Source organism: Microcaecilia unicolor, chromosome 3 (assembly GCF_901765095.1).
Source record: "Microcaecilia unicolor chromosome 3, aMicUni1.1, whole genome shotgun sequence".
Taxonomy (NCBI): Eukaryota; Metazoa; Chordata; class Amphibia; order Gymnophiona; family Siphonopidae; genus Microcaecilia; species Microcaecilia unicolor.
The window spans coordinates 116831337-116857353 of record NC_044033.1 but is presented as its reverse complement, the minus strand read 5'-3'; the positions used below and the strand labels follow the sequence as shown (position 1 = coordinate 116857353).

At 43.1% G+C, this 26017-nt stretch overlaps 1 protein-coding gene across 5 annotated transcripts in view; it reads right to left on the bottom strand.

Moving 5' to 3' along the window:
- The window catches only part of PLCB1 (phospholipase C beta 1), a 1287346-nt gene that overhangs the window by 347405 nt on the left and 913924 nt on the right, over positions 1-26017 (bottom strand). For all 5 annotated transcript variants that reach the window (XR_003941444.1, XM_030196316.1, XM_030196317.1 and 2 more), the window contains 3 exons: positions 17688-17784; positions 4530-4614; positions 2780-2904 (listed from right to left, as the gene is read on the bottom strand). Coding sequence is in view for 4 of the 5 variants with exons in the window: in XM_030196316.1 (XP_030052176.1) it covers positions 2780-2904; positions 4530-4614; positions 17688-17784 (307 nt within the window). In the remaining variant the exon portion in view is untranslated. The remainder of the gene's footprint in view (positions 1-2779; positions 2905-4529; positions 4615-17687; positions 17785-26017) is intronic.

Below are 26017 nucleotides of genomic sequence, written 5' to 3'. Positions count from 1 at the left end.
GAATATCAATTAGAACAATAATATATAGAAATGAACATGTAATTAAACTCTGGAATTCATTGCCAGAGAATGTGGTAAAATTTAGATTAGCAGGGTTTAAAAATGGTTTAGATAATTTCCTAAAAGAAAAGTCTATAAGCCATTATTAAGATGGACTTGGGAAAGTCCACTGCTTATTTCTAGGATAAGCAGCATAAAATCTGTTTTGCTGTTTTGGGATCTTGCCAGGTGTCTCTGGCTAAATCCAGAGGTCTATATTCCATCCTCATCCTTCTTGACCTATCTGCTGCTTTCGACACTGTTGACCACACCTTACTCCTCGATATGCTGTCCTCGCTTGGATTCCAGGGCCCTGTTCTTTCCTGGTTCTCTTCCTACCTCTCTCTCCTTACTTTCAGTGTTCACTCTGGTGGATCCTCTTCAACTTCCCTCCCGCTCTCAGTAGGTGTGCCTCAGGGTTCTGTCCTTGGACCACTCCTCTTCTCCATCTATACGTCCTCCCTTGGTGCCCTGATCTCATCCCATGGTTTTCATTACCATCTTTACGCTGATGACTCTCAGATCTACATCTCCACCCCTGAAATCTCAACCTTAATCCAGGACAAAATCTCTGCCTGCTTGTCTGACATTCCTGCCTGGATATCTCAACGCCATCTCAAATTAAACATGGCTAAAACTGAACTTCTCATTCTTCCCCCATTCTCTATCTCTGTTAATGGCTCTCATATCCTCCCTGTCTCCTCGGCTCGTAACCTGGGAGTCATCTTCGACTCCTCTTTCTCCTTCTTTGCTCATATTCAACAGATCGCCAAAACCTGTCGCTTTTTTATCTTCATATATGTTATAGCCTCCACATTAACGCAGTATTGTGAGAAATTCTTTCATGTATTTTTTTTATATATATATATACTTTTATCGCCTCAGCGGTGCTCGTGACTAACTTGAAACTTCTGTTTTTTGAGTGTCTAACAAAAATTTCAAGTTAGTCACGAGCACCGCTGAGGTGATAAAAGTATATATATATATATATAAAAAAAATACATGAAAGAATTTCTCACAATACTGTGTTAATGTAGAGGCTATAACATATATGAGCCTGGTTCAGTGACTGGTTGTGATTTAAGGGCTCTTAAAGAGTTAGTAGTGCCTAGTGTATGTGCTTTTTTATCTTCAACATTAGCAAATTCGCCCCTTCCTTTCTGAACACGCCACCAAAACCCTTATTCACACCCTTGTTACTTCTCGCTTGGATGTTACTTCTCGCTTGGACTATTGCAATTTACTTCTCACTGGTCTTCCGCTCAATCATCTTTCTCCTCTCCAGTCTGTTCAGAACTCTGCAGGTCGACTTATTTTCCGCCAGAATCGTTATGCCCACACTAGCCCACTCCTCAAGTCACTTCACTGGCTCCCTGTCCGCTTCCTTATACAGTTCAAACTCCTCTTACTGACCTTTAAATGCGTCCACTCTATGACCCCTCACTACCTCTCCTCTCTCATCTCTCCCTACATTCCTCCCCGTGAACTCCGCTCTCTGAACAAATCTCTCTTGCTGTCCCCCTTCTCCTCCACCGCTAACTCCAGACTTTGTTCCTTTTATCTTGCGGCACCTATACGTCTAGCTCCATCTCTACCTGTTTTTAAATCTATGCTGAAAGCTCACCTTTTCACTACTGCCTTTGGCTCCTAACCGCTACTCATTTGCCCTCCTCCTCCCCTGTTCCTCTTTACCCTGTAATTCCCTTGCCCATAATGTCTTGTCTGTCTGTTTTACCTAGATTGTAAGCTCTTTAAGCAGGGACTGTCTCTCTATGTCAAATGTTCAGTGCTGCATGCGTCTGGTAGCACTATATAAATGCTATTATTATTAGTAGTAGTAGTAGTAGTAATAGTAGTAGTAGTAGTGTCTGTGACCTCGATTGGCCACTGCTGAAAACAAGATACTGGGCTTGATGTACCTTCAGTCTGTCCCAGTATGGCAACCCTTATGTTCTTATGAAATATAATTTGCTAATTTACATAGGAGTCCTTTTACCAAATGGCAGTAAAAGGTGGCCTGTGGTGGTGGTGGTGCATGGGATTGCCACGAGCCGAGGCCACCTGTTACTGCTGCTGTTAAAAAGGCCTCTTTTAAAAAGGGACTGTAAATGGTCATGTGGTAATTTAAAAAAATTGTTGTGTGGCCATTTACTGCCGAAGGTATTTTCTTGCACCAGAAATGGTGCATGTGAGACCCGGAACTACCACTGGGCTCCCGGTGAGCCTGGTGTTAGGGCCGATTCTCCACGTGCCAAGCCGGTGGTAGCCCTACCACCCTTTAGGGACAGAGAGAGAGAGAGAGAGAGAGAGAGAGAGAGAGAGAGTGTGTGTGTGAGAGAGAGAGGAACCTCACAAACTGTGAGCAAAACTGAAAGCTTTTGTCCTTATTTAATCTTTGTCTTGTAAACTAAGAGGGTAATTCTATAAAGGGGTATCTAAACTTAGGTACCATGAAGGTGCCTATTTGAAGCATATTCTATACAGAAAACAGGGTGAATACTTTTCTTTGTGAAGCACCAGTGTAACAGGTAAAATTAACTGTTCATCCTACGTTGTGAAAGATTAGATGGGCATTTTGACATAAACAGCTACCAGTATTCCTTGGTGATTTTTCCTTCAGTGGATTTCTTGCTCATGCCTAGTGACCACTGACCTGTACAGTTCACACCCGGTCTGCCCAACGCAGTGGCCACACTCTGCACAGGTTATCCTTTTTCATGATTAATAATGAGGAACTTACCTATTGTTTGAAAATTCAGTGCTACCATTTGACAACCAGCATTCCAGAAGACTTGAGGCATATAATTGGAGGAATCTACCCGAGTTCCTTTTGGATAGATTCGGCTGAGCTGCATTTTGTTATATCTGCACAGCACTGGTTAAGTGACAACACAAGACGCAATGGTAAGCATTTGAATCTCAAAACAGAACAGTGGATTTGCTTCGTATAGCCATGAATACGTACAACTGTTTCTCCTTTAACCATCACCCATAGCAAAACCGATAAGCACTCAGTTGAAATCTTTTCCACAGAAAGTAGCAATTACAAAGCAGAGATACAAGCTCAACTAGTCATAATACTCAACTGAGAATAGAACTGAAAACATGCAACTCATTTACTTGAATGAAAGAGGCCAGATTATGGGTTATGTTTAGGTGCCAATGTGAAGAAGCAAACAGACATAATTCCTTCTGAAACTGAACTGAAAATATTCTGATCTCCAACTTGCACACTTCAAATACAACTGTGTGTTAGCTGTTTTCAAGCTTTAGATTTTACCTTGTGTTAAGCTGGCACAGTGAATTATTATTTCCTTGTGCCTAGGCTAAGGTTGCTAACTGGCTCCAGATTTGCCTGACAGAGTTGATCCAGCAGTAGTCTTGCTTTTCTTAGGGAACCTAGGGGCCCTTTTACTAAGCCACATAAGCATCTATGCGTGCCCAATGCATGCCAAAATGGAGTTACTGCACGGCTACCGCGGTAATTTCATTTTTGGCACACATCCAATACGCGCGGCCGAAAAATCATTTTTATTTTCTACCACGTGTATCGGACGCACGCCAAGTGGCATTTGGCGTGAGTAGGTCATTACCACCCAGTTACTGTGTAAGACTTTACCACTAGGTCAATGGCTGGTGGTAAGGTCTCAGACCCAAAATGGATGTGCGGCAATTTTCATTTTCGGCAAAAATTTTAAAAACACGTGTCTACACCACCGCAGGCCATTTTTCAGCGCATCTCAACTACAAGTCCCTGCAGGCAATGGAGAAAAACCTGGACCGAATCAGCCTTGTCAAGCAAATCTGGAACAAGTTGGTAACCCTAGTCATGGCTCATTTGTTCTGTTCCATGCTACTGATATGAGTTGGCTAGATTATACCTACTTAGTTTAAACAGGGTCAGTTAATTAGGGATCAAAATCCCTATCCCATTGGTACAAGCTGGAAGAACGCATTTATGATAGTCTTTCCAGGCTGAGAAAACTAGACCAACCTTAATTTGGTGCAAGTGAGAAAAAAAATAAAGGCTTAATGAATTCAATAGTTTGTTATCTCTTGGATATATGTCCATATCAGTAAACTGGTATACAGTTTGGAAAAACCATAAGAGTTCATTCGAAAGAAGCCTGTGACTGGCACAACAGAGTATTGTATTCAACGACTGAGGTTTTCAGACATATTGACATTTTTTGAGAAAATCAGCTATACTACTATATAAGTGACAATATATTTGCATTCTTGTTGACAGAATACTTCAGAGAATGCAAGCTACCTCTTACATCAGAACCACCAGCACAGAAACTTCCTTTCTTTCGTTCTTAATAAAACATATGCAGAGCAGAAAGAATGTGTTCAGCCCTAAAATCCACATTTACATATTAGTGAAGTTGAAAAGCACTTCAAAATCAAATTCATGTTATATATTCAATGCAATAGTAAACTTTCAGACTTTTTAGAAAGATGCCTGACATTTCGGAATTCAAGGATACTCCACGAATTCTACTGGAGACTTCGTAAGTTGTTCAAGGCCTTTGGTTTCCACAAAAGAAGACATTTCAAAACTCTTGTTACGCTCTGGAAGAGTAGAAAATAAATTATTAAGAGAAAATTCATTGGATATGTTGTCATGATTCCCCTGCAGAGGGACAGCCCGGCTCTGTTGTCTTCTGATGCTGTCAGTTAAGATTAGTATTATTCTCCTGTGCAGTGGGCTACAGAACGTAAGTGTGAATGCTGCAATTTACTCTGCAGAATAACAACGCTCATGGAATCTGGATTTCATCATCAGAAAAAGGAAAATTCTTAGCAGTATGACTGCACATAGAAAGGTTAGGACAGGTTCCTAGAGTGGGGTGGGGTGTCTCCAAATCTAGCAAGATAGAATGGACTTTCCTATAAGGATCTGCTGGGTATTTTCAAATGACCTGAACTAATCATGCTCAGAGACAGGATGCTGGGGTTTAACTAGAATTGAATGGGTCGTGGGTGGAAAAATTAAGATGCCTCTCCCCCCATAACACCATCTCTTCCAAAGTAGTGGGGATAGGAGAGGGGAAGAAAAAAACTCCTTCAGAGCTCCAGTAAACAAAACCTGCAAAAAGCAAACACATTCCAGACTTATATAGAAAACATATGCTAGTAATAGAAATAGAAACTGAAATGCAAGATATCAGAGGTTCACATTTCCCAAAGTCAACATATCACAATTGATAAATTCAGAAAAAAAAATACTTTTATCTACCTTTGTTGTGTGAGCATTGCTTTGGCCTCACTGTCTCTTTTCTGCTTTTCTCTGTTTTTTCTTAACTCACTTTCAAGGGTCTCTGACCTGGGACATTTTTTCTCTCTCCATGTCCACCATCTATCTTCTCCCTGCATCCCTTATTAGTCCTGTTCAGCATCTCCCCTCTATGTCCTGGTGCTGTCCTCCCTCTGTGTTCAGCATCTGCCCTGTCAATGTCCTTATCTTCCTCTCGTATTCAGCATATCTCCTCTGTGTTCCTATCTTACTGTGTCCAGCATCTCCCCTCTGTTTTCTTGTCCCTATGCCTCCTCGATGCCCAGCATCTCTTCTTGAAGTCCTTGCTCCTCTCCACGCCCAGCTTTTCCCCTCTCTCTTCCCTTCCTCCTGCACCCTGCCCCAGGGCCAGCATCTCTCCCTCTCCTGCCCCTGCTCCCAACTCCACCATGGAGGTAGTATTTCTGCCCTGTTTACCTGCTAACTTACCCCACCCCAGGTCCAGCATTTCTCCCTTTTTCACTCTGACCCCCCCCCCAATTGTCCAGCATCTCTATCTTCCTCCCTTCATTGATCCAACATCTTCCCCCCTCTCCCCTGGTCTTCTCTCTCTCTCTCTCTCTACCCCCTCCATCCCCTAGGTTCAATACCAGTCCCTCTTTTCCCCCCTTTTTGTCCAGGTCTCTATCCCCTTCTCTCTTCCCTCTGCTCTTTCTCCTGCTTCAGTATCTCTCCATCTCTCTCTCTCTCTCTCACCCCAGCTCTAGTCTCTATTTCTCCCTCCCCCACCAACCAATGGTCTAGCATCCCCTTCCCCTCTTCCCTGCACATGTCTAGCATCTCTCCCTCCCTCTCCTCTTTGTGGCTGAGGTGTCTATCTCTAGCCCCACACAGACCTCTAAACTCATGCTGGCAGCAGTAGTGGTGTAAACCAGTAGTCTCCAGCAGCCCAGCCAGGGCCTTTCCTGTCACCTGTTCTGTCTCCTCTGTTGTAATTTCCTATGGGCAGGACATGTCACAGGAAAGGACTTGGTGAGGCTGCTGGATTACCGGTTTAACTCGATGGCACTGTCAGTGGAAGATTGGATCCTTGCCAGCTCAGATATTTTTTTTAAAGTTGGAGGGGCAGACAGTGGGAGGAGGGACAAAGGGAGTGAACACTTAGTGCCCACCCACTTTTTCTCTAGACCTGCCCAAAATCTGCTGTATGGCTATGCTACTGCTATATTCTGATATACGCTATTGGACAGTCTACTTGTTGGAACATTTTCTGGGAAAGAGAAGATTTTTCTTGTCATCTTCTGCTCTGCTGCTGGTGGTGTGTCATTAACCTTGCCCTCTGGTGATGACATTGGCATGCCTCTTCTCCAGAGTCTGCTCTGCATTCTGATACACTATTGGACACTATCCACCTTATTTTCGAAAGAGAAAGACGCCCATATTTCGACCCAGATCGGAAGATGGGCGTCTTTCTCCCATGGGTGGCCAAAGCGGTATAATTGAAAGCCGATTTTGGGCGTCTTCAACTGCACTCCGTCACGGAAACGGACAAAATTGATGGGGGCATGTCAGAGGCGTGGTGAAGGTGGGACTGGGGCGTGTTTATCGGCAGAGGAGAGATGGGCGTCCTCTGCCGATAATCAAAAAAAGAAAGGCGTTTTTAGCGCGAATTTGGGTCACTTTTTTTGGACCCTTTTTTTTCATGAACAAGTCCCAAAAAATGCCCTAAATGACCAGATGACCACTGGAGGGAATCGGGGATGACCTCCCCTGACTCCCCCAGTGGTCACTAAACCCTTCCCACCAAAAAAAAAGAAGTTGGAAAACATTTTTTACCAGCCTGTATGCCAGCCTCAAATGTCATCCCCAGCTCCATCACAGCAGTATGAAGGTCCCTGGAGCAGTTTTTAGTAGGTGCAGTGGACTTCAGGCAGGTGGACCCCGGCCCATCCCCCCCTACCTGTTACACTTGTGGTGGTAAATGTGAGCCCTCTAAACCCCCCCCCCAAACCCACTGTACCCACATGTAGGTGCCCCCCTTCACCATTAAGTGCTATGGTAATGGTGTTGAGTTGTGGGGAGTAGGTTTTGGGGGGGATTTGAGGGGCTCAGCACCCAAGGGAAGGGAGATATGGACTTCAGAGGTAGTTAACTTTTTTTTTAATTGTTACAAGTGCCCCCTAGGGTGCCCGGTTGGTGTCCTGGCATGTGAGGGGGACCAATGCACTACGAATCCTGGCCCCTCCCATGACCAAATGCCTTGGATTTGTTCATTTTTGAGCTGGACGCCTTCATAAGTAATGCAACACTGAGAAAAGACCAAGGGTCCATCGAGCCCAGCATCCTATCCAGGACAGTGGCCAATCCAGGCCAAGGGCACCTGGCAAGCTTCCCAAATGTACAAACATTCTATACATGTTATTCCTGGAATTGTGGATTTTTCCCAAGTCCATTTAGTAGCGGTTTATGGACTTGTCCTTTAGGAAACCGTCTAACCCCTTTTTAAACTCTGCCAAGCTAACCACCTTCACCACGTTCTCCAGCAACGAATTCTAGAGTTTAATTACGCGTTGGGTGAAGAAATATTTTCTCCAATTTGTTTTAAATTTACTACATTGTAGTTTCATCGCATGCCCCCTAGTCCTAGTATTTTTGGAAAGCGTGAACAGACGCTTCCCATCCACCTGTTCCACTCCACTCATTATTTTATATACCTCTATCATGTCTCCCCTCAGCTGTCTCTTCTCCAAGCTGAAAAGCCCTAGCCTCCTTAGTCTTTCTTCATAGGGAAGTCGTCCCATCCCCGCTATCATTTTAGTCGCCCTTCGCTGCACCTTTTCCTGTTCCACTATATCTTTCTTGAGATGCGGCGACCAGAATTGAACACAATACTCAAGGTGCGGTCGCACCATAGAGCGATATAACAGCATTATAACATCCTCACACCTGTTTTCCATACCTTTCCTAATAATACCCAACGTTCTATTCGCTTTCCGAGCCGCAGGAGCACACTGAGCAGAAGGTTTCAGTGTATTATCGATGACGACACCCAGATCCCTTTCTTGGTCCGTAACTCCTAACGTGGAACCTTGCATGACATAGCTATAATTCGGGTTCTTTTTTCCATTATCGCTGAAAAACGAAACCGGCCAGCTCAAATCCTCACAAATCCGATGTATTTGGCTGGCATAAACTGTATTATTGGAAAAAAGATGGACACCCATTTTTTCCAAAAATACGGTTTGTCCTGCCTCTTCACGTATCCATTCTCGGAGATAGACGCCCATGGAGATGGGCGTTCGCATTCGATTATGCCCCTCCACATATCGCGCCTTAATTTCCACATAGAAATCAAAGTGTATTCTACAACAATGCATGTAACTTAATTGGTTAACTAGCCAATCACCACTGTCAATTGGAAATTAACAAGCAATTATCAGTACTAATTGGCATTAATCAAGATTTACACACACAACTCGCTAAGTGTATTCTGTAACTTGGTGTGCTTAAATTCTAAGTTGCATAGTTGAAAAGGGGATGTGGCCATGGGCAGAGCATGGGCATTTCTAAAATCTATGCATATTGTTATAGAATACACCCGCTCTACACCCAATTTAGTCATTGGGATTTATACCAAGTAACATGGTTTAAATGACCGTGATTAAATTTGGTCACATGGAGAGGCACTTGGCGTGTTCTATATACCAAGCATGGCATCATCTGCATCCCCAGCCTTTCATCTCCAGGCAGTATTTCAGTCTTTCCTGCTGAGAAGCGGTCTTAAACCATGCGTATAAGCAAACCTTGCACTTATCAGTGGTGTGCTAAACCGAAGTTTGTCCCCATAGAAACTGATGGTGCCAAAAACGGGACCGAAGTACGGCATGCATTTAAACAGAGCATGCTCTTATCCGACATGCACTTAAATGGATTGCAATATATATATATATATATATATATATATATGTATGTGTGTGTGTGTGTGTGTGTGTGTGTATATATGTGTATATATATATGTATATATATATATATATAAAACTTATGAACACGGAGAGGAACATAGGAACATGGAGGAACACAGAGAGGAATACCGGATGAAACTGAAAGAAGCCAAGAGAGAGATACGTCTGGCGAAAGCGTAAGCGGAAGAACAAATGGCTAGAAATATAAAGAGGGCAATAAAAATTTCTTCAGGTATATTAGTGAAAGGAGGAAGACTAAAAATGATATTGTGAGACTGAAAGGTGCTGCAAACTGCTATGTGGATAATGATGAAGGAAAAGCAAATTTGCTAAACAAATACTTTTGTTCTGTTTTCACTGAAGAAAATCCTGGAGGACCACGATTGATTGGCAAAAGTACATATGAGAATGGAGTGGATATATCACCATTCACGGAAGCGAGTGTGTATGAACAACTTGAAAATCTAAAGATGGACAAAGCCATGGGACCGGATGGGATCCACCCCAGGATATTGAGGGAGCTCAGAGAGGTTCCGGTGGGTCCTCTTAAAGATTTAACAAATTTTTGGAGATGGGAGAGGTTCCGTGGGATTGGAGAACAGTGGATGTGGTCCCTCTTCACAAAAGTGGTGATAGGGAAGAAGCTAGAAACTACAGGCCAGTAAGCCTCACTTAGGTTATTGGAAAAGTAATGGAAGCAATGCTGAAGGAAAGGATTGTGAATTTCCTGGAAGTCAATAAGTTGCAAGATCCGAGACAACATGGTTTTACCAAAGGTATATCGTGCCAAACAAATCTCATTGAATTCTTTGACTGGGTGACCGGAGAATTGAATCAGGAATGTGCTATAGATGTAGTCTACTTAGATTTCAGCAAAGCTTTTGACACGGTTCCCCACAGGATGCTCTTGAATAAACTTGACAGGCTGAAGATAGGACCCAAGATGGTGAACTGGATTAGGAACTGGTTGCTAGACAGATGCCAGAGGGTGGTGGTAAATGGAATTCACTCGGATGAGGGAAAGGTGAGTAGTGGAGTGCCTCAGGGATTAGTGCTGGGGCTTGTTCTAACGGAGTGGAGGAGTGGCCTAGTGGTTAGAGCACCTGCCTTCCAATCCAGAGATGGCCAGTTTAAATCCCACTGCTGCTCCTTGTGATCTTGGGCAAGTCACTTAACCTTCCATTGCCTCAGGTACAGACTTAGATTGTGAGCCCTCATGGGACAGAGAAATATCCAGTGTACTTGAATGTAACTCACCTTGAGCTACTACTGAAAAAGGTGTGAGCAAAATCTAAATAAATAAATATTCTGTTCAATATATTTGTGAGTGACATTGCCGAAGGGTTAGAAGGTAAAGTTTGCCTTTTTGCGGATGACACCAAGATTTGTAACAGAGTGGACACCCCGGAGGGAGTGGAAAACATGGAAAAAGATATGCAGAAGCTAGAAGAATGGCCTAATGTTTGGCAATTAAAATTCAATGCAAAGAAATGTAAAGTGATGCACTTAGGGAGTAGAAATCCACGGGAGACATATGTGTTAGGCGGTGAGAGTCTGATATGTACAGACGGGGAGAGGGATCTTGGGGTGATAGTATCTGAGGATCTGAAGGCGACGAAACAGTGTGACAAGGCGGTGGCCGTAGCCAGAAGACTGCTGGGCTGTATAGAGAGAGGTGTGACCAGCAGAAGAAAGAAGGTGTTGATGCCCCTGTATAAGTCGTTGGTGAGGCCCCACCTGGACTATTGTGTTCAGTTTTGAAGGCCTTATCTTGCTAAGGATGTTAAAAAAATTGAAGCACTGCAAAGAAAAGTTACAAAAATAGTATGAGATTTGCGTTACAAAACGCATGAGGAGCAACTTGCTGACCTGAACATGTATACCTTGGAGGAAAGGAGAAACAGGGGTGATATGATACAGACGTTCAAATATTAATCCGCAAACGAACCTTTACCGGAGACGGGAAGATGGTAGAACTAGAGGACATGAAATGAGGTTGAAGGGGGGGGGGGGGGGGGGGGCAGACTCAAGAAAAATGTCAGGAAGTATTTTTTCACGGATAGAGTGGTGGATACTTGGAATGCCCTCCCACGGGAGGTGGTGGAGATGAAAACGGTAACGGAATTCAAAAATGCGTGGGATAAATATAGAGGGATCCTGTTCAGAAGGAATGGATCCTCAGAAGCTTAGCGGAGATTGGGTGGCAGCACCGGTGGTTGGGAGGCGGGGCTAGTACTGGGTAGACTTCTACAGTGTGTGCCCTGAAAATGGTAGATACATATCAAGGTCAGGTATACATATAAAGTAGTGCATATGAGTTTATTTTGTTGGGCAGACTGGATGGACCATTTAGGTCTTTTTCTGCTGTCACCTACTATGTTACTATGTAATATGTTAGAGAGCTTGATTGAACCAGGCTTAGAAGGGGAAAGGGAAATGGGACTTGATATACTGCCTTTCTGAGGTTTTTGCAACTACATTCAAAGTGGTTTACATATATTCAGGTACTTATTTTGTACCAGGGGCAATGGGAGGTTAAGTGACTTACCCAGAGTCACAAGGAGCTGCAGTGGGAATCAAACTCAGTTCCCTAGGATCAAAGTCTACTGCACTAACCACTAGGCTGCTACTCTTCCACTCCCAGTCAAAGTATGCCAACTGTTAGATTCAGCAAAGAGGAATAAACTAGGAATTAGATTAATTTATAGACCCCCAGGGAAGTGGCACTTAATAACAAAAACTGTGTGGAATTCTTGCTTATTATGTTACTGAGAGACTGATTTTTTGGTTGGGAAGATTTTAGAGGGCTTCTCCTCTACTGGTTAAATTGCATTGGCTTTCTGTTGATTCTAGGATAAAGTTTAAATTAGCCTGCTTAATTTTTAAATCATTATATGGATGTAATTCTAGTTACTTATTGAACAGTCTCGATTTACCATCATCCTTTAGTTTAGTCCATAAAGGGGCCCTTTTACTACCCGGTGGTAGGATGCTCAGGTGCCCAGGAGTAGTTCCAGATTCCGGCGTGTGTTAGGAAATTTTTGGAAATTAAAAAAACATTTCCTAGCACCAGGGCTGTGCGATAACTGTGCCCAGTTATCGCTGGGTTAGCACCACAGTCCTCACTACCTCCTAAATAGGTGGTAAGGGCTCCAGCAGGAAATAGCTGCACAGCTATTTTTAAAGTTATCACACAGCCATTTACTGCCCCTTTAAAAAAAAAAAACACCTTTTACCGGTGGTGGTAAAAAGTGGCCTCAGATTGTGGCAATCTTGCACACCACCACCACCACCACCGTGGGCAACCTTTTACCACTGTTTGGTAAAAGAAGCCCAAAGAGCATGGTTTAAAATTAAATTATCCATCAGTAAGAGCTATGTGGTGTAAATATTTTTTGGAGTCTTCATTCCTATAGCAGAGAGTGAAAGTTTGGAATATGTTACCATTAAATATTAGGAGGATTGAGACTTATATAGTTTTTCGCAGGGCTCTAAAAACTAATTTGTTTGAGGAGGAAAACTGAATTTTAATTGATTTTTTATATGATAATTTGTATTGTAATTCTAGAATGTAGGATTTGTTATAGTTGTGATCCACATTGAATCTGGATGGAATTTAGATTGTAAGCTCTTTGAGCAGGGACTGTCTTTTCATGTTTGGTGTACAGCGCTGCATATGCCTTGTAGCGCTATAGAAGTGATAAGTAGTAGTAGTAGTAATTTGGCGACAAGAACTATATAACACAGCACAGCATAGCAAATCATAGCACAGCATGGTGCTGCTCTGGCGGGGGTACAATTTCAAAGAGGTTTTCTGCATGCAAACCTGTTTACCTGTAGGAGTTTTAAAAATTACCCTTTCTTTTTTAATATTTTCATTTCCTGCACATTATGGAAGTTAAAATATATATCCATAGAAATACTATAGAAGCAGAAGTTCAGACAAAAACACCATGGGACATTGCCTGATGTCTGAAATTAGTCCTGGAGGCAAAACTCCCATATGGTACTTTATGCAGAAGAATTTGATTGCATTGTTTTACTGGCGAGATTCTTTTTTTCCTTTTTTCGGATATTGCAAGAATGTGTATCAATGCCCCTCCGAAGGGACACCACCTTGTAGGGGTGGAGGGGCTTGTGTGTTTCAATGACTTAGAGGGCTATGCTGAAGGGTTACCCATATCAGACAGGCCTCTGAGGAGAAACCAGACAAAGAGTGTCCCAAACTGGGAGAGTGGTAAGATGGTGACCTGAAGTTCATATGCCCAACGGCCCAGCTGCCCTCTGAAGTTTGTCTTCTTTACGTAACTTTCCTCTCTGCAATTGCAGTTACCTTAACTGAGAGGAAAGGGACAACCGGCGGTCAGCCGCCGATGGCCAGTGTTTTATCTCCTGAGCAGCAAGTGCGGGACCACTGCGCGACGAACTGCCCACAGATGAAAGGGTTGGCGAGTCCTTTGATTAGCGCCGGCGAAGGAGCGTCGACGCTCTTGGACCTGGAAAAACAACTCCATCGCTCCCGAATTATTCAATCACCATGCCCAAAGGAGTGGAGGAGTGAGTTAGAGGTATGTGCTGAAACGGAGGACGTTTACAGCAGAACTCGAATCGGCGGAACCACTCCTAAACACCTATGAGAAATCAACTTGGAGGTTTTGGCTCCCGTGGAGGTTACATTGAATACCATCTGGAAGGCGCTTCGGGACCTAACGGTGGCAGTAAATAATTTTGTTTCAGATATAATTTTATTAGAGAGTTAAATGGACAATTCAAATGAACTCTTTGAGAGAAAATTTGATATAACAAATGATTCAACATGAGCAAGAAGTGGTTATGATTTTGAAAATGATAATAGACCAGAAATTTTGAATAATAAAATGAATATTAATATAGATGATTAATATCGAGATTATTGTTTTTCACAGAGTTCTAGGTATGACTCCTAAAGTTTTCCTCAGAAATATTTCCTCAAATTATTACTTTAAAAGGAGTGAAGCCTGTGAAAACTGGGATCACTTTAATCAGTGGGATTTGAATTAGAGACTTAAATATAAGTATTGTTAAATAACTTCTGGTTTTTAAAAGAGAAAGAATGTAATTAGATGTATTACTTCTAACTAATATTGGACAATAAGTATGTTTTCAATGAAGTGATTTGACTATACACCGTATTGGCCTTGAAGAAGCCAACCAGATGATCAATGTGGAATAATGAATTGGACGAGTAATATCTGGGGATAATCAAGTTAATACCACGTTTTTTTTTTCTGTTTACTGTTTAATTGATCTCCTTATCTTGTTTCACTCTCCCTATTTAGTGGTCTAAGGAAGAGAATAGAATTACCTGACTGAAATAATTCATAGATATTACTGTCTCTGTATTTCCAGCAAGTTGTTTTATTGCTTGTAAAAATTTAAATGGTTATAAATAAAAAAGAATGCTTATCAATGATGAATCTGACGGTAGTGCTCTTTATAGATATCACACATGAAAGAATATTAAAATCCACTCTTGATGAAAGGGCCATCCCGAAGGGTTGGGGACATTTTCTCTGCCCTTGAGGTATTCCTCTACAGAAGTTTCAATCATTTTGCTCTTCTGGCTTTTCAAAAGTTCAAACTAAACAGGAGTCTAAATGTCAATTATTATGCAGTAATTAAAGAGGAATTCTAAAAGATAAATTATCCAAGACTGTCCTTTGGCTGAACATGGCACATCTCCAAATTAGATATAAATGCACTTTGCTGCCATATAAGAGACATGAGCCATGTGCATAGACGCTGGACAGCTACATCTGTGCGTAGCTGTTTACTGGAGCAGTTTTTTTCCAGTGTATTGTTCTTCTCACAGGGTGACAGGATTGAAGTCCTGAGCTGCAGACCTGGCTCATCTTGAGTGGTGGAAACCTGGAGGTAAAGCAGATGCCACTAAAAAACCATGGCACTGCATATACATTAGTCAGTAGATGAAGATGAAAGGCCACAGTAGATTGGGAGTAACAGGAGAAAAGATGGACTGTTCCAAACACAGCTACATCTGCCAATTGGCTCCAAGTATATACTCTTGTTCCTTGAAAGTTAGTAGGTGCTTCTAAGCTAATATAGGCTATTTAGAGTCTTAGGATTATCTAGAAAATATTATGATTCTTCTATACTGCTGATGTACAATTTATGCTGGAGGAGCCAAAAAATGAACCAATAGCTGCAGTGGCGTACCAAGGGGGGGGGGGGGGGGCGGTGGGGGCGGTCCGCCCCGGTTGCACGCTGCTGGGGGGGTGCCACGCGCCTGTTGGCTGAGTCCGCTCATTCCCTCCCTGCTGCTCCCTCTGCACGGAACAGGTTACTTCCTGTTCCGGGGCAGAGGGAGCAACAGGGAACGAGCAGACTCGGAGCAGACAGGTGCGCGGCACCGCCCCCCAGCAGGTAAAAATGCACCCGGGAGGGGTCACGCTGCACCCGGGGGGGGGGTGTAATTTTGCAGGCGAGGGTTGCGCTGCACCCAGGAGGGGTGTAATTTCACCGGGGGGGGGGGGGGGGGGCTGCGCTGCACCTAGGGGGGGGCATCAGCGATCCACCCCAGGTGTCAGCCAACCTAGGAACGTCACTGTATAGCTGTATCCCTATGCTCTCTAATTGCTGAAGACTACACAGATGACATGCTAGCAATATGACCAGTGTATGCACATTTAAGAGGGAAAGTTTCTTTATTTTTTTCATTACATAGGTCACCCTAAGTTGGGCCCACAAATTTGGGCACATCTGCATGCAAACTAATTAGTTAATGAGCTGTTAACAATCAATAATTGGTGCTAATTGGCATTCATTTGTTGTAGATCAGGGTACGGATCTGCCCTGCACCCTATTCTGCAACATGTACACCTGAACTTTATGGCGCACAGCTCAAAGGGGGTGTGGACATGGCAGAGGCGTAGCCAGACCTCGGCGGGAGGGGAGGCCAGAGCCCGAGGTGGGGGGGCACTGTTTAGCCGCCTCCCCACGCCGCCGTCCTCCCCCACCACTTTGGACCCCCTGCCGCTGCACCCCCCGTTTGGACTGCAACCGCAACCCCCCCGCCGCCACCCACCCACCCATGCCCCGCCGCCGCATCAGGTACCTTGTTTGCTGGCGGGGGTTCCCAATCCCCGCCAGCCAAAGAGTCTTCTTCAGTGCTGGTCGACTCTGGCGCCTTCATTGTGGGATCATTTGTTTCTGATGCCTTACGTCCTGCACGGGGCTGCATGTACGGTGCAGGACGTAAGGTGTCAGAAACAGATGATCCCACAACGAAGGTGCCAGTGTCAACCGACGCTGAAGAAAACTCTTCAGCTAGCGGTGTTTGGGGACCCCCGCCAGCAAACAAGGTACCTGATGTGGTGGCGGGGGGTGGATGGCAACGGCGGGGTCAAATGTAGAGGGTGCCAGGGCATAATCTGTGGGGGCCCATGCCCCCGTGGCCCCACACAGCTACGCCCCTGGGACATGAGAGGGTCATAGGTATTCCCAGACTTTAGTCATGATGTTATAGAATAGGGTTATTTACGTGCCCAACTGCCTTTAGTTGTGTGTTAGCACTTCTACCAGATTTCAGCAGGCGCACTTTGCAAAGAGCGCATTTTGCAAAATACTAGTTTAGCACACATCTTCCTGGTGCCTAACTTTGGGGCCCTTTTACTAAAGGGTTGGCGCATGGCAATGGGCTTGCCGCGTGCCAATCCGGAACTACCATCAGGCTTGGTATTTCCAACCCTCAGCGCATGTCATTTCCGGCACTACAGTAAGGTTTTTAGATTTTTCTAGTGCCGAAACTTAACCAGCGGTATTTGGGCAGTGCCAGAGCCCTTACCGCCATCTCAATGGGTAGCAGTAAGGGCTCCCCACTGAAATGGTCAGCCTTTTACCTGCTGCGGTAAGAGGGGGGTCTCGGCGCGCGTCAAAAACACACACGCTGATGCTAGTGCAGGCCCCCTTTTACCGCAGCTTAGTAAAAGGACCATTTACTGAATTCCCCCAAATCACTTCAGCATCTACTTTTAATTAGAAAAGATTATATTTCTAGAGAAGAATAAATAATGTGATAAGGATAATAGAATCTGAAATAAAAACTTTTCATTATCTTGCATGCTTAGTGGGAGTCTGTCTGTGGCATGATAGGCTTTCTCTACCCCCCCCCCCCCCCCCCCCATTTTTCTATTTTTCTTGGTGCTCATTTACTGAAAGTACTATAAAGATAACACAAAGTCTCTTAACAGCATATGACCTAGTGGCAACGTGCCCTTAAAGCAGCTCCTGTTCTCCAAGAACGTCTACAGGATCATTAATTTGAGGGATAATGAATCTGTCGAGCTCAACATTTCCCATCCAAAGCTTGTTCTATATATACCCAGTTGCTGAAGTACTTGTGATGTCTGACCACATTCTGTTCTTGCTTAGCAATGCTCAGGACTTACTTTTTGACATCTCAAAGGTCTCAAACTTCACTGGCTGTATGTAGTTCACAAGATTGGACATTTCTTCTGTAGCACTAGCCTCATTCCCAGCAGTTCCCTAAAATAAAAATGCAGGTTTCATGTCATAAGCCCTATCTTGTGATAAGATCAACTTGTTTGTTAAGACAATATATAACAGAGGTTGCAAATAAAACATGTCGAGAAAACTAAAGGTTCCAGGCAATATTTAGGTGCCCTTTTACTATGCGTCAGTAAGCAATAACGCTCACTTACCGCATGCTAAAAGGCACTATCATGGGATGCATTCAGGTGTCCCGCAATAGTTCTGGGATTAGCATACGCCAATCCTGTGCAAAAAAAATATAAAATATAATATATTTTTTTTTAGCATTTAGGCATATTTGGGGGTGGAAAGTAGGCATGTCCTGTGCTAATCGGAAAATCGCTGCACGTTGCTGCTTTTTGCAGGAGCCCTTACTGCCTAGTAAATAGGTGGCTGTAAGGGCTCCCATGCTAATGGCCATTAAGGGGAAAATTGAAATTGCGGCTGCTTTACTGCCACGCTAAAAGTAGCCTCAGCCCATGGAAACCCACGCACTAAAAATAGCGCAGACCACGTTTTAGCGCAGCCTAGTAAAAGGGTCCCATAATGTTTCAAACATAACCCCCCCCCACACACACACACACATACTTATACCTTTACACATGTATCCCAATAGACTAAACACATGTGAACACACACTTACAACCTTCCATGAACACACTGCACCCCAGTTCCTACCCCACATGCATGCAGACCTCACATACACACACATTTTTATTTCTTTGTAATGACACAAAGGTTGAACACAAAAGAAAAAAAAAAGCCAACAACAACAAAAACCAACCTATCTATATGAACACATATATACGAATATATATATATAGGCACCCTTATTTTAGAAGCATCCCATAGTAAAAATGGAATCATTGGAGAGACTCAGACGTATAAATGCCACTTTGAGAACAGTGGCCATTCACATGTGAAACAGCTAACTACATATAGATGTCAAGAGGGCTCGGGTAAGGTGGGCAGAGGAGTTTCATGTGTGGGCCTACAACACAGATGTGTATTCCCCATTTCATAAAGGAAATCCATGTCTGTTCCGAAAAGGACAGATGGTATTTGCAGCTGCCCTGAGGCATGTATAAGTGCTTGCTGTAAGGGGCAACTATAAATACCAATGTTTGGGCCCCCCTTCATCACCCCTCCCTGATATCATCCCCCCTGCAACCGATGTTTGGGCCCCCCTTCATCACCCCCTCCCCGGTATCTGCCCTCTGCAATCAATATTAGCATAGCCTAGCATATAACTAGCAATCTTAGGGGGCTTTAATTTACATATTCCCACTCCATTAGCAACTTAATTAAGAAATCACCAATCATAAGATGCAGGGAGCAGTTTAGCAGCGAGATGGGGGGCTATCCAGTCTTTTGCACTGAGTGTCACATGTTTGATTACCTCCCAGTTGGTGGCAAGTTGTATGTGTGTATTTGATGCAAAGAGCTCCTAGCACTCAGGAAATTAGTCCGATTTTTGGAGGCTAGAGTAGCAGACTTGGAGGAGCTCAGGCAGATAGAGATGTTTATAGAGGAGGCCTACAGGGACATAGTAAAGCTGTGTCACCTACAGTCTTGCAGCCTCTGTGCTTCCACAGAGGAGAAAGGTCTCCTGAAGGGACAGCACCACTGTGGAGAGGCAAGAAGTAATATTGTAACAAAGGCCTGCCTTCCAGGGGATGCTATATCCTTTCGCACCAAGGATGTGTCTCCAGGGGCTTCTGCCCAGGAGGAAAGTGTTAGAATGGCCATTGTAATTTAAGATTCAATCATTAGGCATGTAGATAGCTGGGTGGATGGTGGACATGAGGATTGCTTGGTGACTTGCCTGCCTGGTGTGAAGGTGGTGGACCTCACATGTCACCTAGATAAAATTTTAGGCAGTGCTGAGGAGGAGCCTGCTATCTAGTACATGTGAGTACCAATGACATTGGAAAATGTGGGAGGGAGGTTCTGGAAACCAAATTTAGGCTCTTAGGTAAGAAGGCTGAAATCCAGAACATCTAGGGTAGCATTTTCAGAAGTGCTCCTTGTTCCACGTGCAAGACCCAAGAGACAGGCAGAGCTCTGGAGTCTCAAGTGTGGATGAGGCGATGGTACAAAAAGGAGGGTTTTATATTTGTTAGCAACTGAGCAACATTCTGGGGGAAGGGGGAGCCTATTCCGGAAAGATGTGCTCAACCTTAACCAGGGTGCAACTAGGCTGCTGGCATCAACATTTAAAAAAGAGCTAGAGCAGTTTTAAACTAGAAACTGGAGGAAAGTCAACAGTCACTGAAAAGTACATGGTTCTGACCAAGGTATCTTTAAAAGATATCACTTTTATAGAGAAGATAGCATATCCCAATAGCGAGGTTGCAACAGAAACCATAGTAGACCAGTTATCTTTAAATAAAGAGCAGGCAGATTTTAAAGACAACAAACTATCAATGTAAACCGCTGAGCAAGTTGTAAATAAGAACAAAAAACATTGTTTGAAATGTCTGTATGCAAATGTCAGAAGCCTAAAAAATAAGATGGGAGAGTTAGAATATATTTCACTAAATGAAAAGATAGATATACTGTAATAGGCATCTCTGAGATCTGGTGGAAGGTGGATAACCAGTGGGACACTTGAATACCAGGGTTCAAATTATATTGCAGTTATAGTGTGAATCAAATTGGTGGAGGGGTAGAATTAGACATTAAGGAGGGCCATGAATCTTGGAATTCCTATGGATAGAAATTCCATATGTACAGGGGAAAAAGATAGTGATAGCAGTCTACTACCGTCCACCTGGCTATGATGAACAGACAGATGCAGAAATGTTATCAGAAATTAGGGAGGCCAGCAAACTGGGGAACACAATAATAATGGGTAATTTCAATTACCCTGGTATTGACTGGGTAAATGTAACATCAGGGCATGCTACAGAGGTGAAATTCCTTGATGAAATCAAGGACTGCTTTATGGAGCAGCTGTTTCAGGAACCAAAAAGAGGGAGAACAATTCTAGACCTAATCCTTAGTAGACCACATGATCTGGTGCAGGAGGAAATGGTGATAGGGGCATAAAAGCAATGATATATGGCCATATATGGACGCCTGTCCCCTAGCAGTAATACTGCTTGTATTATCTTTTGTTTAGAATGTATTGAAGGTTAATATTTTTATCAATGCATTGTGTTTGCTGGTATATTTTAAAAGTATATTTATCTATTATCATTACTGTTTGTGAATTATTTTGGGGTGCAGTTTGAGTGCCACCTTATACCTTCAGGGGGAGATTCTATATACGGTGCCTAAACTAAGTATATTGTATAATCGGTCCCTAGATTTAGGTGCTGATTATAGAATATGCTTAGTTGATATTTCAGTGCCTAAATCTACACGCATCCATTTACACCAGTGAAAACATGGTGTAAATCCTAGTACGTACATTTAGGCGCACTGGGACATATTCTATAACTAGGCACGTAAATTTCAGAATGCCCTCGAAACACCCGCCTATAACCATGTCCCTTTTTGACTGCGCACATTAGAAGTTTGGGGCACATTGTTACAGACTACACTTAGCAAGTTGTGTACCTAAATTCTAATCAGTGCCAATTAGTGCTCATTATTGCTTGTTAAGTGCTGTTATCAGCACTCATTAGCTTTTAAACTTGTTAAATTACGTGCATCGTTTTAGAATCCAGGTTGATTTTCAGCACGGATCTCTAGGAGATCTATATAAAATCCGGGGGTTAGGGGGTGAGCATCAGAAGGTACTAAGTATTGGGAAGTTGCCCAAATGTGAGAGGATTTGCTATGGGGAGCGCTTCCATTAGTGGGGTTGCTGCGAGCAAAGGTTTGCCAGTGGGTAGGGGATTTCACTGGAGTGGTTGTAGATTGGGGAGCTGGTGTCAGGGGGAGGGGGGTTGGGACTTGCTTTCTGGCTTTACTCCAACTAGGAAAAGAAAAATTCAGAACTTAATCAGCTGTGTGTGTATGTGTCTATAGATACAGATATAGATTTAGAGAGAGAGATGAAGTTATCTGTATGTGAGGGACTCACTAAAGCAAAGTTCCATTCCCCTTGAACTTATAAAGAATCAAGTATTAAGCTTATCAAGTTCTGGAGTTTTCATTTCCTGGTTGGAGAAAAGCCAGAAACAAAGACACTAGTGCTGATATGGGACTCAAAACACAGCTTTCCGGCAGCTAGATGCACAACCTTGAGTGGATTCCTTTCAATCATGCTAATGTAACTCATAGGAAGTTGCTGGACTCGCTCAGCCTATACCAGCAATGAAAGGGTTTACTTCCATGGGTGGTGTTTTAACTCTGAGAGACTGGTGATGCAACTGGAGTGTGTCAGTTTGGACTTTGAAGTTGGAAGTAGAGGGCTGATAGGGAGCCAAAGAACTGGAGGCTGGTTTTCAGCTACTTGCAACACTTGGTCCCCAATTTCCAGAGGGTCCAGGAAGGAAGATTTTCAAAAACGGAGTGGAGCTTCCACCCAGTTTTTTACAAAAAGGAGAAGAAAGGTAATTGCCCTTGCTGAGAAAAGCTTCTTTGAATCCAGTGTTGAACTACACCCCAACCAGCAATCTAGGAGAGACACATAGGAACAAAACAAGGAAGTATCTCTGTCAAGAACCAGAATTTATCCTGTGTAAATTTTACTCAGTGACTGGGTAAAGGAATGAACTCATTTAGGCCCACTCAGCCAGGAAGGGACCTACTGTCCAAGCAGTCTTATTTCTTGAACAGCATGCACAGAGACCTTATGGGTGAGAAATTTCTCACCTCAATTTAAAGATGTATCTACCTTTAGAGCACTCATGAAACTGCTTAGAATGATAACATTTCCAAAAGTCCACCATCTGAATTGTATGCACACCATGGAGAGAGGTTATTATTATTATTGATCAACCTTTTTGAATGCTTTTGGCCTCAACTAACCTCTCCCTCCTATAACAGCACTGCAAGACCAATGATTTTTATGTTTGAAATCAATCTGAATGTTTCATGTTAATGTCTGTTTAAAAGTTAACTTGATTGTTCATATTCTTGTAAATACTATTATATGCTACAATGGACAGTACAGTTAATAAGTATATGCCAATAAAGCTGTTTGTTGTTGAACCCTGTTTTTTTTATTTTAGTAAATTTTGGGGTATCTGTCATAGAGCTCAGGGAGTAAAAACTGGAACACGTCCCTGAACCCTGATTCAAGGTACTGGAGGCAGGGCCGGTCAAACCCGGTAAGCGGGGTAAGCGCTGCAGGGGGGGGCCTGCCTTCAAGGGTGCTGCTGCGGAGCCATACCGTGCTGCCCTTGGTGCTTTAAAACTTTAATTTACCTTCGTTCCAGCAGCCGCATCATTTGAAAGCCCTGCCCCGTCTCTAGCCTTCCCTCCCTTCGTGAGTTCGTTCCGCAGTCCCGCCTTCTGACGTCATTTCCTCGAGGGCAGGACTGCAGAATGAACTCACGAAGGGAGGGAAGGCTAGAGATGGGGCAAGGCTTTTAAATGACGCGGCTGCTGGAAGATTTAAAGTACCAAGGGCGGTGGGGATGGGGGCGAAGGAGAATCGCTGGACAGGGGCAGGGTGGGAGAAGAGAGAAAGGAGATGCTGGGGGGGGGGCAGGGGCGCGCGGGTGCTGGAGGGGGGGGGCGCGGGTGCTGGAGGGGGGGCGTGCGGGTGCTGGGGGGGGGGGCGTGCGGGCGCCAACTCATAGTCTGCAGGGGGGCACCAGAGACCCTAGGACCGGCCCTGACTGAAGGCCTCAGCCCCACCCAAATAAACTCCTGTAACCTGAAGTTGCACTAAGGCTGCCTTTTGCCTAGTACAAGCATATGCTGGATGAATAGGATGGACTATAGGGCTATACTCTGGGCTTTTTTTTGAGAGGGTACTTGGGGGTACTGAGTAGTGGCACCTTTTCCATTGTCTGCTAAAAATGACCTATGAACCCCAGGTTTTAATGAAAGAGCTCAGGTTCTACACACCAATTCTGCCTTGTCATAGATTCTGTGACTGGCTGCAAGGAACCTGGCTATTGTGGGGTGTGTCCCTCAGTGATCACCCCCAACCCTGAAGGGTGGCCTAGCATTTGAGTACCGGCACCTTTTTTGCTAGAAAAAACGCACTGGATATATTTATATTTACATGAGACACTTATACTCCACAAAATCCCAATGGAGCTCCTTGTGGTTTACAAAAGGTTATATTGCTGGGCATTTCCATAGAACTACAAATCTAAAATACACATCCTCAGGCAAATATACTTCATTGCTCTTTAAATTGATAGAAAAGATGTGCTTTAAGGGCTTTCTTAAAACTTTAAAACTGAGTCAACACTCAGATATCCTAAAGGCAGTGGCAAATTAACATTTTTTTTTAATGAGAAAAATCCTTTTGAAACATATCAGACATTTAAGATTACTTATGTAAGCAATCTCTAGTTTTGTGTTTTCCTGTTCATGCTTAATTGGTAAAATATAATTACATGCAATTAGTACACAGGAGAAAATAGATTACAGTCTCCAGATGATTCTTTCTGAAATGACATTGCTAGACAATGGTAATATTACTGTCCGCTGATGTAATCTCCTGAAATATCCACTGTAGCCTTCTCGTATTACTACAAGACCAATTTATGAAATGCCCATGATGGGGGGGGTTCTGTGTTTCAGTGACTGAACTTTCTGGATATACAGTGGATCGTTGAAAGCTTTTCAGTATATAGCACATCTCTAGCAGCATTCAGTGGGATATTCCTTTTAACAGGATAGTAATACTTCACTGATGGCATTTAAAACCACCATTAGTAATATAAACTTTACTAATGCCTGGCTTATGCACAAGATCTCATTTCTATATATTCTGCATTAGTTACAAGTGTAGTTATGTAAAGAGCATTAGAATAGCTGAGACCGAAGAAATAAAAGCCTGCCTTACTGCTTTCATAATTGCTTTTCATAATTCAAGAGAGGATAAATCAGTTTAAATAACAATAAAAAAACCTGATGTACAGAATACGTCAAAGATAGTTCCTCAGTTAATAAGAATAAATGGGCTGAAAATGGTTTAGAGAAAGACCTTTCTCCTGCCTTGCACCAAGCCTATGGAATGAAATTACAAAATATATCCGGGCAGAAATGATGACAGAGAAATTCAAGTCTCTGCTTAAAAGTCGCTATTATTGCCAGGCTTTTAACCTGATTAATGATTTAGACATAAGGATTTTCTGAATATACTGCAATTGCAAAGAGCTTGTGTAAATGAGAGTGTTTCTTTTGATACTAAAATGGTTAGGACTTTCCTGTCTGGCTACCTGGATTTCTTTTCTGTATTTTATGATTATATTGTTATTCATTCATATTTGTAAACTGCCTTGATCTGGCCAAGTTAAGCGGTATATAAAATGTTTAGGTAATCAATAGAAATAAAACATGGAAAAGAAAATAAGATGATACCTTTTTTATTGGACATAACTTAATACATTTGTTGATTAGCTTTCGAAGGTTGCCCTTCTTCATCAGATCAGAAATAAGCAAATGTTGGTAGATGACAGTATATATAAGTGAAACATCAAAGCATTTCAGTGATAGCCTAACAGGATGGGGGTGGATAGGTGAGAGACAGGAAGAGTGGGGTGGATGAGGGACAGGGAGATATGCATGCAGATAGGAGGGTGACAAAGCAGTACAATTTTATGGTTTATAATGGACTAGAAAACCCAGATCTTTGTTAAGTCCTGTCTGGTGGGTGTCAAAATATTTAATCATTCTGACTTCAAAGGTCTTACGTTCCTGTATTGTTTTAAAGTTCCCTTTCAGGATTCTTACGATGAAATCTCTGGTACAGTGTTCTGGTTTTGTAAAGTGCTGCCCCACAGGGGTGACATCCTTATTGGTACTAGCATTTTTCATATGATGTTTCACTTATATATACTGTCATCTACCAACATTTGCTTATTTCCGATCTAACGTAGAAGGGCAACCTTTGGAAGCTAATCAAGAAATGTATTAAGTTATGTCCAATAAAAAAGGTATCATCTTATTTTCTTTTCCATGTTTTATTTTGTTTTATTTCTATTGATTACCTTTAAAAGTGGACTAACATGGCTACCACACCTCTCTACTAAAATATTTAGTAATCAACATTAGGTGACCTGATGCTTCAAGTGATGGGTTAGGAACCATGAGACAGAGGTTCAAACTCTGCTTCGCCCACTCATAATCACTATGCTCTTGGCGAAGT